This window comes from Protobothrops mucrosquamatus, unplaced genomic scaffold (assembly GCF_001527695.2).
Source record: "Protobothrops mucrosquamatus isolate PMUCROS unplaced genomic scaffold, P.Mucros_1.0 scaffold356, whole genome shotgun sequence".
Taxonomy (NCBI): Eukaryota; Metazoa; Chordata; class Lepidosauria; order Squamata; family Viperidae; genus Protobothrops; species Protobothrops mucrosquamatus.
The window spans coordinates 355,563-369,460 of NW_015386691.1; the positions used below are offsets into that span (position 1 = coordinate 355,563).

The following is a 13,898-nucleotide window of genomic DNA, read 5'->3' on the forward strand; positions in this document are numbered from 1 at the left end:
CTGATTAAAAAAAATCCCAGGTGGATTGATCAGGAATATTAAAGAAACTGAAAGCTTTATTTTAGCAGCTCAAAAACAAGCTTTGTCAACTAATTGCATGAACATGCAACAAACAAAAGCAAATGTCGCTTTTGTAGTAAAAAGGGTGATGTCAACTTTATAAATGAGCATGGTTGAGCCATTTCTCATTTGACATTGCCACATAGAACAGAGGAAGGGGGGTTGCTCAGATGCTTCGTTAATCAAAATAATCTTTTTGTAGGCTGCTCCCAAGACTAGAGACTGGGCATTTCATAAAAAGCCCACCAAATAAATATATTGGGGAACATAGTTGCTTACATAGCTTTTGTGGGTGGGACATTTAACTTTGTATTGGTGAAATGTTGCTTGTGTATCCAGACTTGGTTTCACTTTTGACATACCGATAGAAGAGCAACAAAGATGATTAGGGGACTGGAGGCTAAAACATATAAGGAACGGTTGCTGGAATTGGGTATGTCTAGTTTAACAAAGAGAAGGACGAGGAGGGACATGATAGCAGTGTTCCAATATCTCAGGGGCTGCCACAAAAAAGAGGGAGTCAAACTATTCTCCAAAGCGCCTGAAGGCAGGACAAGGAGCAATGGGTGGAAGCTAACCAAAGAGAGAAGCAACCTAGAACTAAGGAGAAACTTCCTGACAGTTAGAACAATTAACCAATGGAACAACCTGCCTCCAGAAGCGGTGAATGCATCAACACTGGAAGTTTTTAAGAAGAAACTGGACAGCCATTTGTCCAAAATGGTATAGGGTTTCCTGCCTGAGCAGGGGGTTGGACTAGATGACCTCCAAGGTCCCTTCCAACTTTATCATTATTATCATTATTATCTTTATCAAACATGTTCTTTGAGGAATATGCAAGCCTTGGAGTTCTGCTTTATTCATCTCTGTCTGTCGGAACCATGACAGGTGAAACAACTGACCATTTGATTACTGCTGCGGCAAAATTTCAGACTACAAGTAGTGTCATGACTGGATTGCCAGAATTATTCACTGGAAACTTTGCTAGAGGTTTGGATTTGAATGTAATAGAAACTTCTGGGGCCATCAAATTGAAATGCTTTTGGAAAATGAATGGCTCAAGATTTTATGGAACTTTAGGAGCTAAACAAACAGGCATCTTGTTCATAGCATGCCTAATATAACAATTACTAAAAAGAAGAAAGTATAGTTCACCAATGTTGCTATTCCAGGTAATGCTAGCTAGGATTGAGGGAAAACAATTGAAAAAAATATGAAATATTGGGACTTGCAAATTAAAGTTGAACACTTATGGAAAAAGAAATCTGTTGTTATATCAATCATGATTGGAGCCTGCAAAGTTGCACCAAAAGGACTTTCTCAATATATGGAAATATTAAACATCCCTCAAAAAACTCCACCCTGGTTAGGACTTGAATTATTAAGTTTCCACCAGTGTGAATCTAACTGTAGATTACCCCTACATAATAATATCATACACCATGTAAATGTATTAACACATAATTAAATATCAAGTTTTATATATAGTTTATATATACCATATAATATATTGATACATAATATAGTGATACATAATATACTGTATAACATCTATAATATTATAAATATTTGTCCTCTAAAAGAGTATGCAAATAGGGATAAAAATAGATGTTTATCACAATATTTGTAACTGACATAAAGCCCTCTTACAGTTGATTTTTTCACATACTTTTGTGAAATAATATCACAGTGCTTGCAAAGGGGCAGGTTTAAAGACAGAGAGAAGAGAGTATTGCAATTGACTAGATACAACTAAAGAAATGAATGTGCTTCATATCTGTGAAAGTGATGCTGCAGTTGCAGTCTTGGATGGATTCAGATTTCCCAACCATCAGGATCACTGGAGGAGAATGCTAAGATATGTAATGTCAACCCATCCAGAATCAAGACTGGGGAAAGCTGCTATGAAAGTAATACATACACAAACAACTCTGCAATATTGAAATGCACATATAAATGGAACGCCATTCATTGCCATTTGATTTCTGCCACTAATAGTTATATGTAAGATGTACTCAGAGCAAATTATAGTAAAACGTTGCTAATATTTGTTCTTACATGGATCAAAGTGAAATAATGAGTGGGTTAGCTTTATTCTTCCTGTAATAGGGTATTATATACTTTTTTCCCAGTTCTACTTCTTCTGATTGGCTGGATGTTTATTATGGTTAGCTCCTTGGATATTTTTATGAAAGAAGACATAGATAATTTAAACCAAAGAAAATAAAAACAAAGTGTTGTCAGCTACATCATTACTGTATCTATATGAATTGATATCATTGTCATGATATGATCCACAATAAGCAGGAGTTGCACCTTAAAGAACAAACCCCTCTTAAGATATCAACGATGGAGTTGATACTGGACTAGCTAGTTAAAATATACAAGATCGTTAAAAAAGGGAGATTCAGGGAATTTCCCATGTTCCTTGAACACAATTTTTGAGCTTGAAAATACTACGGAGTGCAAAATACCTCAGCATAGCAACTGAATCATTCTGTGTTTAAATTAAAAAGATTTCAAGATGCTCTATAATTATTGCTGCATCCTTAAACAGAATATATTAAAGAAAGTAAAACAGTATCAAACTGACCTTAATACTTCATATGTTTATGAAAGTGATTCTATTTTTCCCAATTCTTATACTCCAAAAAACTTCAACAATGCAATTATTTTACACTTTTTGTCATACTAAGCATTAACAAGGGTTCTTTGCTCCAAAATACATCTTGCCAAAATTTAATAAGAAGCAGATATTGACATAGCAGTTACTCAGTGCTACTACTTTGTCTTTTGTCAGTGAGCGAGTATGCCTTCAATTGCACTGAACTGAAAATCAAAGTTCAGTTTTGTTATCATGGGAAACTTCTCACAGTACCTCTTGACCAATTATTGTGTTACAGTTTAGTAAACCCATGGAGTTAGTTATTCGCTGAAATTAATATATTTACAAAGAGCATGCAAATGCAGCAGTACATTTTGTGTACCCTTTATGAATCTATGTTTGAATTTTTTCTTGAATTATTAACCTGCATGCATTCTTGGAAAAGAAGAATATAAACTGAATGTTAGACTAGACTAGCTCTTATTGCCTTACTTTTTAGAAGTTATTACAAGGGATTTATCTGGAGAAATAAAATCAAGCACACCAAGTATATTTATCAGCAGCCTGAGTATTCCTGCACTATAAAATTCATATACTACTATGGTTTGTATTGCACAGGGTTATTACTGTTTAATGACAAAGTGCTTTTAAGTCAGTAGAAGGCCATGCAGACCTCTTACATTTTTAGTGACATCTCAATAAAACTATCTCATAATTAGATGATTGAATAAAGTACTTTAATTCACTCGTGGGATTCAAATATGTGAACAACTGGTTCTCTGTGTGGATGCCACTACCGGAAGTCCAGTCTCTCCATTTTGTTGCCTGGGCAACAAAAAATTAGCTACCGGTTCTGCCGAAGTGGTGCAAACCGGCTGAATCCCACCACTGCTTTAATTCCTTAGATAAATGGTTAAAGGCATGCAAGGTAGTGTTGTTTAATTGACCACAGCAGTATACACATTTTATGTACGTGTATTTACAGCACACATCTGGATCACAAGAACATTCCCTATGAGTTAGTGACATTGACAGGCTAAATAACTTACTCCCTGCTTCAATTCTTCTTCCTAAAGAAAAATGGGATGATCATGAGTTAGATGAATCTAACTTTATAAAATAAAATAAAAGAGAAGTGAATTGCAGTGCAACAAAACATAATTGCTATTGCCAGCAACAGTGTGCAACTATCATAATTTTGGGAAGAGGTAGCAACATAAATATTAATAGAAGAGAATAATAAATATTAGCAATGCCTTCAAGCCCTGTTGATAAAGTTATTAAATATTTTTTTTGTCTCGAGTCGGGAGACAAGTTGGGAGTTGCATGTTTAGGGCATAACATAAAGCTACTAGCCAGGGCAGTGCCTTTTCTTCATCTCCTTTAGTCTCTATTATTCCTCTCTTTAACTTTTAATCTCTTTAATCATTTCTCTCTTACTTAGCAGACTCCAAGGGAAGGGACAGATTTTTCCTGTTAGTCTGGGCTGATTCCTTGTAAACAGCTCTGGAGACTAGGCTGGAGTGTTTAGGTTGTGCACTTCTATTCTTCAAATACCTGCTTGACTACTTTTGGAACCAGTCTTCCATATTCAGTGTTTATGCCCTAGTAAGATTTATGCTTTTAAATTATTTTTTCTGAAAATTCAATGCCCAAAGAAAATTTACTTTTAATGTTAACACTGAGAGACAGAATGAATATAAGATGCAGGAAAACTGCCTAATAGTCATTTCACTGAACAATTGCTGTGATTTTATTCTGAGAGTACTAGGATCAATCCCCACTCATCTTCACAGTTTATCTTTAATAGGCCAAGCAAGGTTCTTACAGTTTAGGACAAGTCTAAAATTTTATATTTTCACAGAATTCCAAACAATTACACTTGGCTACTTCCTCAACTTATTTTCTACTCAGAAGCATTAATACTTTTATATTAATCATTCTTCAGATTACTTGTGCTGAAGAGTTTGTCAAAATTAGATCCCTACAGCACTTAGTATCTTCAAGGAGTCAAGAGGTAATTCTTGATTTACAGAAAAAGATAAATAAACTCAGTTCAGACTGTTTCATGAGATTTTAATTTAGAGAACAAAAGCAAATGATTGCTGTAGGAAGTGAGAAACATATCTGACCACCAACATCTCTACCTATCTGTAGAATGGGTAGAACGAAAATGATGATACCATAATAACATTGTACTGCCTTCCTTTTTTATTGCAATTTTATCTATTTTATCTATTTTGCTTAATAGAGTGCTGGAACATTTTACCTTGAGTAGTTTCATGAGGCCTTCTAACTGAACCATGAGTTCTCTTCGGCTTTCCTGAAGAGCTGACATCCTCTGTTCCAACTCGTCTTTCCTCTGTCTAAACAATAAGCACTGAAGATGAAAGCAGTGCATTTGCTGCAACTGAGGTATATGACAATCTGAATATCAGAAATGCACTTCATTTCCTAAGTTCTTCCAAACTTAGATGTGAACTGGGGAGAACAAAAGCAATAATTCTCTATTCATAAACATGTCAGCATGCTTTACTTTTACTACTTCTCTCACAGTATAGAATGCCTTAGGGGTCTTGATTAATTTTATCTACACAAAAATAACTCTGCAAGATGGAGTTGATGCAAAGTCATCCAGGGAGCAAGAACTGAAACTTGTGTCTCCCTAGACCAGGGGTAGGCAACCTTGGCTCTTTTATGACTCGTGGACTTCAACTCCCAGAATTTCTGAGCCAGCATGGCTGGTTCAGGAATTCTGGGAGTTGCAGTTCACGAGTCATAAAAGAGCCAAGGTTGCCTACCCCTGCCCTAGACTAAGTCTAACGTTTTAATCATAATATGTAGTCTATGTCCATTCTACACTGGATGTTAAACTATGCATATTCCTTTTGGCTCTTTGAACAGAACAACTGGTTTTATTCAACCTTGGATGATAAAGTAAGGATAACTCCTGTTTGTATTCAAAATGTTAAGGAAAGTAGCCTTACAAAGGGATGTGTGCTTTCACTGGAATGTTGAAATAATGAATATTCTCTCTTGTAAGTTTAAAAATGGACACAGTAATTATTTCTTTTCCAAAATAGATACTCTTACATGGAATTGAACAAAACAGATAGGAGGTGTTACACTAAATATGACATATCTACCTTCCCACATCTCTTTCGCATATTTACCTCAGGAGGCGAAGTTCTGCCAGGAGCGTAGGGTTTTGTGCTGCCTTCTCTGGGGTGGTCTGAGATGCCTGCTCATGTTCAAGCCGTAGTCTGTGAATCTCTTGTAAGATTTCTCTGGCATAAGAAGAGAGATAATAAAAAACAGTGATAAGTATGTTTCTTTTTTCTATGAGCAAAGTTTTTTTAATACAGAACATTGCAAATAATGTCAACTAATTTGAGATATTTATGGATAATCTTCTGGATCTTAATGAGAAAATCACAGTACTCAAATAAGCTTTAAAATGTTTAAGGCTGCTCTTCTGACAACTAGCCATTTGCCCTCCGTTCGGGAACTCTTCAAAAATTGCCACAGATGTAATTCAAGAAGTTGCTGCCCAAGACAAACACTGCAAAAATTAGTCAGGACTACGGCTATCAATCACCAGCACCCCCATTAGAATGACTGAGAATTCTCTCTAGTCATCTTATAAGTCTGGAAAGATTAAATATTATCAGGATAAAAATGGCTGGCTTCATGCCTAAGATGCCACTAGAGCTCATGGTTTCTAAATTGGTGCCTTAACCACTATATGAAACTGGTTATATTGTAATATCAGCATATTATTTCTCCTTCAACCCTGCTATTTTCTTTCTTTCTCTCACTTCTTACTAAATCATGTGTTTTCTGAAGAAAAGGACTAGCAGATTTCTGCCACAAGAATCTTAAATGTATATTTTAAAATATTAACTCTGTAACAATGTCATAACAAAGAAAAGAAGCAAACTTTTCTGTATGATGATCACCCGTAATATATCTATGGGTTTTCTTATAGGCAATGTTGTGAATTTTGCCTTGTTACCAACTACTGTATATATGCAATATGTTTTATCCACACATATATTTGGCTTAATGTAGGTTTCGGAACTTTACCTGTTCTTATTTTCAAGTTCTGCAATAAGCTGTCGTTGTTGCTTATTTGCATCAATAGAGAATGAAATATCTGGAGCACCTCTTTGTTGTGGTTGCTGTTGTGGCTGCTGTAAAACAGATTGAACATGTTACTACATATATATGTAAATGAATATTATTTAAAGGAAGTAAACAATAGTTATGTCCCTTAGTATATCTAAGTATACTGTACATAAGCGTAATGTCATAGCTAAGTCCCTGGTTTCAAAATTCACTTTAGCTGAGATTTCACATTATATATTTGACAAATATATAATTTCTCTCATTTCACCTCTATGGTAACATAGATGATAATACCTTTGCATCTAATTTACAGTATAACTGTTAGGACTGGGAAATTTTAATAGAAATCTTACCCATCTAGAGGAAGGGCAGAACTAGGGTGTTTTCATAGACATTGTGAGCTAAATAAAACACATTTGTATTTAAGTCTGCGTGAGGAGTCTTTTATTTTATAAGGCAGCAAAATGGTGGACAGATAGTAAACTTAAAACACAGCAGACAATACTCTGCCTTAAGCTGTAATCCTAGACCCATTGTAAATGGATATAACAGGCACATCCAACCAGAAAAATTTCTGGAGGTCCCTAGATTATAACCTAAACTCTTTTTTCACTAGTAAGAAAGCCCAAGAGGGTCTGTTGACTAAATTCCTGGCCAAATATAACTCCTTCCTCTTGAGAGTAAATGGTCAAGAAGGAGAGTGCTAGAGTGGCTGGAAATGGTATGAGGAAAAAGAAGGTGGCAACAGCAAATATAAGTTAAAGCAACCTCTGCTGACTTGGTTGGGTAGGGCAGGTAAATGGAGATTCTTATAGTTTCATTAAACTCAAGGGGATATACTTTTGAGGAGAAAATGTATATGACTGTGATTATTTAATGGGATAGTGAAACAATGTGACAGGAACCAAAAGGTCTTAAAAAATAGCTCTGGGATTTTTCTTTCTGACCAACAAATCTCAACAGAAAAATAAGAATTAGCAAATAATTTTAGATCTCCTAGTGCCAGGCACCTAGCTATTATTTTAAGTCACTAGAACAGACAGAAATCACTAACACGTTTTGCAATGTCCCTAAAATTATTAACATGATATACTCTATTCTGGATTCAGCTCTAATCATAGAACACAGCTTTCTTTCCAGACTTGCATGGAATGGGCTATATGTGGAATTTTAACCTATTGGCATATTACCCTGTAAGAGATTTCAAGTTGAATCCCTGATTCTGAGAAAAAATATGGGAAAAGCACTCATTGATACAACCAATCCCTCTGGTCCAGGAGAAGTAGAAATTAATCGTCAAGTTTACTTGTAGCCTATATAAATTATTTCAACAAGTTCCCCTTTACCTTAGCTAGTTATATTGTTTTCACATTTGTTTATTGGATTGAAAACATTTGCTGGTAACTTCCCAAGAAGATTTTGGTATCTATATCCTGCTCTTTGAAAAATTTCCATATTTTGACAGAATATTACTCACTTCATAGTACCAACAGTAGCAAGGAGAATCTAAATAAACATTGGATTATTAGGCCCTCATCCCGTAGATAGTGATCAACTGGCAAGTGTATGAGTCAGATGCCGATTCTCAAATCTGAGTATCTGCAATATTTAAACTGCCACTCTCAATTGGTGGCCACCATTCTGAGGACATCTAAGAAGAATAATGAAGGAGTCCCTGTTAATTATCAGTAGAATTGGCACAGCCAAGCTATCTCAAGATATAAGTAGGTTTAAGTAGAAGAGTAAGGTGACAGCATTATAGAGGATTAGCAGTATCAACAACACCATGAAAAAGATGGAAGTAGACAATGCCTTTTGGACACACTGATTCACTGCACTGTTAGCAGGACATCTACATTAGTCTTTAAGCAATCTAACCTTCATCAAGTAAGTCATACTCAACTTTCAAGAATTCCCTGTCCTAGCTGGAAAAGATTTTGTACTGCTTGAAAAAAAAACGGTACAATAGGGCAAAATGGTTAAGACATTACAGTATTTATGAAAACTGTGTTTAGTTTTCCATCAGCTGTGCTTTATCCAGTCCCATCTCTGCCTTAAGAAAATTGGTATCCAATTCATCCCTAAATCTCACAGACTAACAACCAACAGCCATTCTAAATCAGAAACTCCCTAAGACTTTCAAGAATTCTGACCTAACAGAGTATCCTTATCAGAAGCAACATCAGTGTATCAGACCCTGGTGGCTTGTTAAAGGGCATTGAAGACTTGGTTTTTTTCCTCTAAGTCACTGGGGCTGTTTTCATATGTTATAAGTGACCTCAGGTGTGATATATTCTTAATTTTATTTGGCCATTTTGTTGTTGCTTTTTAACTGGATGTTAGGTTCCAAAGTCACAAAGTGAGTAGGTAGCTATATAAATAGAACAAGAAAATGGACAGTCTGAATTAAACCCTTCCTTGTCACATTGCCAATGTCATATTAAGTTGGTGGTTCTCTGCTACTCTTTTATTCCACTGATGTGATTAAATTAAGTATAGCATTATATCTCTGCATCATGGGTATCAGCCTAGAATGAATCAAGAACTGGGAATCAAGAGGAACCCAAACTCTTAAATAGTTAATTCAGAAAATTAAGAATTAAAAAGCAAGAAGAGAAACACAACCTATGCCAAAGAAGTCAAGTAGACTTTATTAGGTTATGTTCAGTTAGAATCTGTTTTTCTTTCTGGCCAGTACAATCCAATTGCTAAGTAATTAAAAATTATTTTCTATGATACTGTCAGTTGCCAGTTGCACAGTTAACATTTTACTGAGAGCAAATTATACTTAGTAAATATTTCTTCTGCTGCTGAGAGGGAGGAAAAGAACAACAACAATTACCAGAAGCAGTTTTCTAGGCTTTTTCCCTCAAAGAACAACAATTTGGGGAAAATCTCTCATCGATGGGGTACAAAGTTATTGCAGCTGCCTTAGGAATATCTTGTACTATAATTTATTCAGTGATCTGTGGCCTCTTTTGATATTCTAGACCTGAAATGTTAAGGAATAGCATCTTGACTCCTTATGTAATATAATGCTTCTAATAAGAAAGCACAGGCAATGAGGTACACAATGATGTAGCTGTTCATAGTAGACACCTACACAAACATTCCACCACCCTAAAAAGATTCAAAAGTATCACAAAAAGTGAAAAAAATTAATTAAATCTGAGGAAACGATCAGAAGCCTCTTTGAGAATTAAAATAAGTTTTTAGAAATTGGAAGACAAATTTCACTATAGTATTAGGCAATCATCCATTGCCTAATGTCATCCAATAATTTCTATTTTCCGATGAGTAGCTATATAATCAATAACTTGCTTGTCACAAGAATTTATTCTGCACATTGCAAGACTGACTACATAATGTTCTTTGTTTACCTGAAGTACAATGTATATTACATTGATCCAAGGCTTTCCAAACCAACTCAAAACACAAACAACGAAGTACAGATCATTTTTTTGAGGCACAGAAAAAGTAAGATATCTTCAATATGTACCAGAGAAATTTCAAAGCACACAGGGGTGAAAAAAGAAGAAAGCCCACCTGCTAGTGAAGGCCTTTTTGCCCTAAGGATACATTGTTGGGTGAGCTTCTCCCTTTGTTGTCCCTGCAATATCAAATCTCCAAAGCTCTAAGTTTAGTACTTAGAAATTGCATCTGCATCAGTGGGCACCTCCCAAAGCTACCATTTGATTTTTTTTTAAGATGAGAAGTCTATTTTCTAATACTACAAAGAAATTAAATGAATGAAGCTTGGTATTCTCTCAAAGTCTTGAAAAAAAGAAGAAGCAAAGACAAATAATCTCAAAAGCCCAACTTTAGCAACACCAAAGACTGTGTGCAAAGCAAGAAGCCAGATTTTTTTTATCTCACAGAAGACTTTTAATAGAACAATTTGCTTTCTTCTTTAGAATTTGCTAGCTCTTATTAATATTGTTATTGGTACTAATAATTGTCATTTGTTTGTTTTACATATAAATTCATATCCTGCTTTTAAGAACAAAAATAAAATTTGAAAAGCAATGCTAAAACAACAAAACACTGAATAATGAAATAGCATAATTTAAACGCTTAAAAATGTACAGTTATAAGACACTGAAGGGCCTAAATACTTTCCACAAACAGAAACTGAGAATGTGAAGTTTGAGGGACTTCCATCTACAAATATACTACAATAGTAGGTATTGTTAATTTGGTAACTGTCCAACCGGAAAGTGGTTACTTTAGGACACCCAGGACTAGTTCTGTAGCATACACAATTCTAACTTCTAAAAGTGAAAACAGATATTTCAGGAGAAATACATAAAAGACTGCCAGGGTTGCACCTCATCAAGTATCCACTATCTGAGTCAATTCTCTCAGTTGCCTAATGGTAGGGCTGGTGCTTGTACCAATTTTTCTTTAACTATGTTTAGGTTCATTAGATGCAAAACAAGCACATCCAAGGAAAAAGGCAACTTTATAGTAAGATGTGCCAGACTGCAATTACAACAAAAGTTTTCATCTCTCTCCCTAATTAAAATTACTTACTGATGAAGTAGTCTCTGCTGCCAGTCTTGCTGCATACCGGGCAATCAGTCTATGTTCTTCATCAAGACGGTTCGGGCTGTCAAGTAAACTGTTATAGGAGAAGGGAAAGGAACAATGAATAATCATTAATATAAAAGTTAAGAGGTCAATGCTCCTTAACTACTACAGAGAAATGGTATCTGTGATGATGATGGTAGGGGAGACATGATAGAAGTTAATAAAATCATGCAAAAGATGGGGGAAATGGACATACTATGTTCTTCTATAACCCTGTAACTCTAGATCAAGTGAAAGAGTTTGATAGCAATTCAAGAAAACTAAGCAATGTGAGGAGTTTCCAGCTGAAGAAGAGGATACAAATTACTGACTTTAGAAAGGGATTAGAAAATTTCAGTGATTAGATTAACCTAAGGCTACAATCATGCCATCAAAAAGTACCTGCCATAGTCAGAAACAGCATGCCTCTAAAAAAGGAGCTTTTTTGTCAACCCCAGTAGGGTTGTCAAAAGTTTTTGAGTGGTTACTGTTGGAACTAGGTTGCTGCATCAAAGGATGCCTACAGGGTATGGTTTAAAAATGTCAAGATTGTGGCTGCAATGGTGTGATTGAAGATCCACCTATTTTTATGTGCATCATGTTTGTCTGTCTGATTTCCTCTCTCTCTCTCTCTCTCTCTCTCTCTCTCTCTCTCTCTCTCTCTCTCTCTCTCTCTTGCGTGTGAGCACGCACACACACACACAATGCAGATTCAACTGTATTGTCATGGCCATCATCTTGACTTTTTTGTATATACTCCTGGATGACTGAACCATATCAGAATCCAAATGTACAAGTAGTCTTCAACTGACGACCACAATTGAGCCCAAAATTTATGATGCTAAGTGAGAAATTTGTTAAGTGAGTTTTGCCCCGCTTTATGACTTTTCTCGCCACGTTTGTTAAGTGAATCACTGCAGTTCTTAAATTAGCAACCCGACTGTTAAGTGAATCTGGTTTCCCCATTGACTATGCTTGTCAGAAGGTCACAAAAGGGGATCACATGACCCTGGGACACTGCAACCACCATAAATGTGAGTCAGTTGTCAAGCAGCCAAATGTAAATTACGTGACCATGGGGACACTGCAATGCTCATAAGTGTGCAAAATGGTTATAAGTCAATTTTTTTCAGTGCCGTCGTAACTTCGAATGGTCATTAAATGAACTGTTGTAAGTAGAGGACTACCTGCATTAGGACTTCCCTATTTTTTATTGTTAATTACATTCCTGATATTATTTTACATTTGTGTTGGTTGAAGCAAGCACTTGACATAAATAAATAAGTAAATAAACACTGCATGTATCATTATGCCATCCAACACACCCAGGGGGAGTCTATTTGGGAAGGCAGTTGTAACTTAGCACTTTTGTCACCATTGCTAATCTTAAAATAATTCTGTCACTTCTATTTCTCAAAGGAAATATTTTCCCCTCCCCTAGCAAAATTTTAAAATCAAAGCATCTTTGTTTTTCTAAAAATAAAAGCTTAACAATGATAATTTGGATTTAAACAAACTAAAAGATTCATTTCACCCTTTTTAGCTTTTTTTCATTCTAGTGTGCCACTGTGGTAAGGACTATGAAAGATACACAGATATTTCTTTGTAACCATGGGAAATATCTTTATTACATTTTAGTTATTTCGTATTACTTTCAGGCTAATGAGCCTATACCTGTGTTGAAGCTTTCATGATATACTAGACAGCCCGTAACCCGCTGAGTCATCCTTTCAGACATATTTCCTCATCTAAACAGAGAATGGAAGTCCAAACCTCTGCTGCACTCCAGCCGCAATCTTGTGATTCCCATTGACTTTTTCCCTGTAAGCTTCCCAGGCTTCCTCATTGACTTGTGGGAAGGTGTCAGGGAATGTTGCAAATGAAGATTATGTGACCATGGTAACATATTTAACATGAACATTTCTGCTCTAAACTTAAGACTAGACAAAGTTACGCAAATAACATTTTCTTAATCTTTTAAATAGCAGGTGCAGCAACACTGAAAATTCTGAATGGAGAACACAGGCTGTGGGATACATTTTGCTCTATAATAAGATATTATTTATCACCTCTCCCCCAAAACACATCTGCCTAAATTGTGTGGGCATGCATACTCATACAGATAATTAACAGATAGATAAAAGAATACAAATAAGGGTTGTGCAGAGTAATTTTTTTTAATCCAAAAGCTCCCTAAAAAATAAAAAGAATGTAATAATGCATTAGGCTGAAAGGGAAGTGCAATTATTCAGTGATGTAGTAATTATACTACATTTTAACCTGATCAGGAAGAAGAATCACAACTTCACTGCCACTACTGCCAGATATTTCAGGGCAAAAAACCAGTAGCAGACCAAAGATTATCCACATAATTCTTAAAGGTAAAGACTGCTTGATGGAATGATAAAGCAGGAAAATACCGCAACTCCAAATAAAAGTAGTCCATTCCTTGTATAGTGCCATGACACCTGAACATGTGAATTTATCTTGTTGTCTTTGGTTTGGTGGGAAATTATACAATGCTGCTGTGATATGC

The 13,898-nt window shown here is 35.6% G+C and overlaps 1 protein-coding gene across 2 annotated transcripts in view; it reads right to left on the reverse strand.

The window, feature by feature from the left end:
* DTNA (dystrobrevin alpha) overlaps window positions 1–13,898 on the reverse strand; it is an 80,811-nt gene that overhangs the window by 11,717 nt on the left and 55,196 nt on the right. The window contains exons 3-7 of one of the 2 annotated variants that reach the window (XM_015815626.1): window positions 11,327–11,414; window positions 6,752–6,858; window positions 5,839–5,952; window positions 4,935–5,031; window positions 3,715–3,735 (exon numbers count right to left, since the gene is read on the reverse strand). In XM_015815626.1, coding sequence (XP_015671112.1) covers window positions 3,715–3,735; window positions 4,935–5,031; window positions 5,839–5,952; window positions 6,752–6,858; window positions 11,327–11,414 — 427 coding nt within the window. The remainder of the gene's footprint in view (window positions 1–3,714; window positions 3,736–4,934; window positions 5,032–5,838; window positions 5,953–6,751; window positions 6,859–11,326; window positions 11,415–13,898) is intronic. The other variant, XM_029284068.1, reaches the window with a different exon arrangement.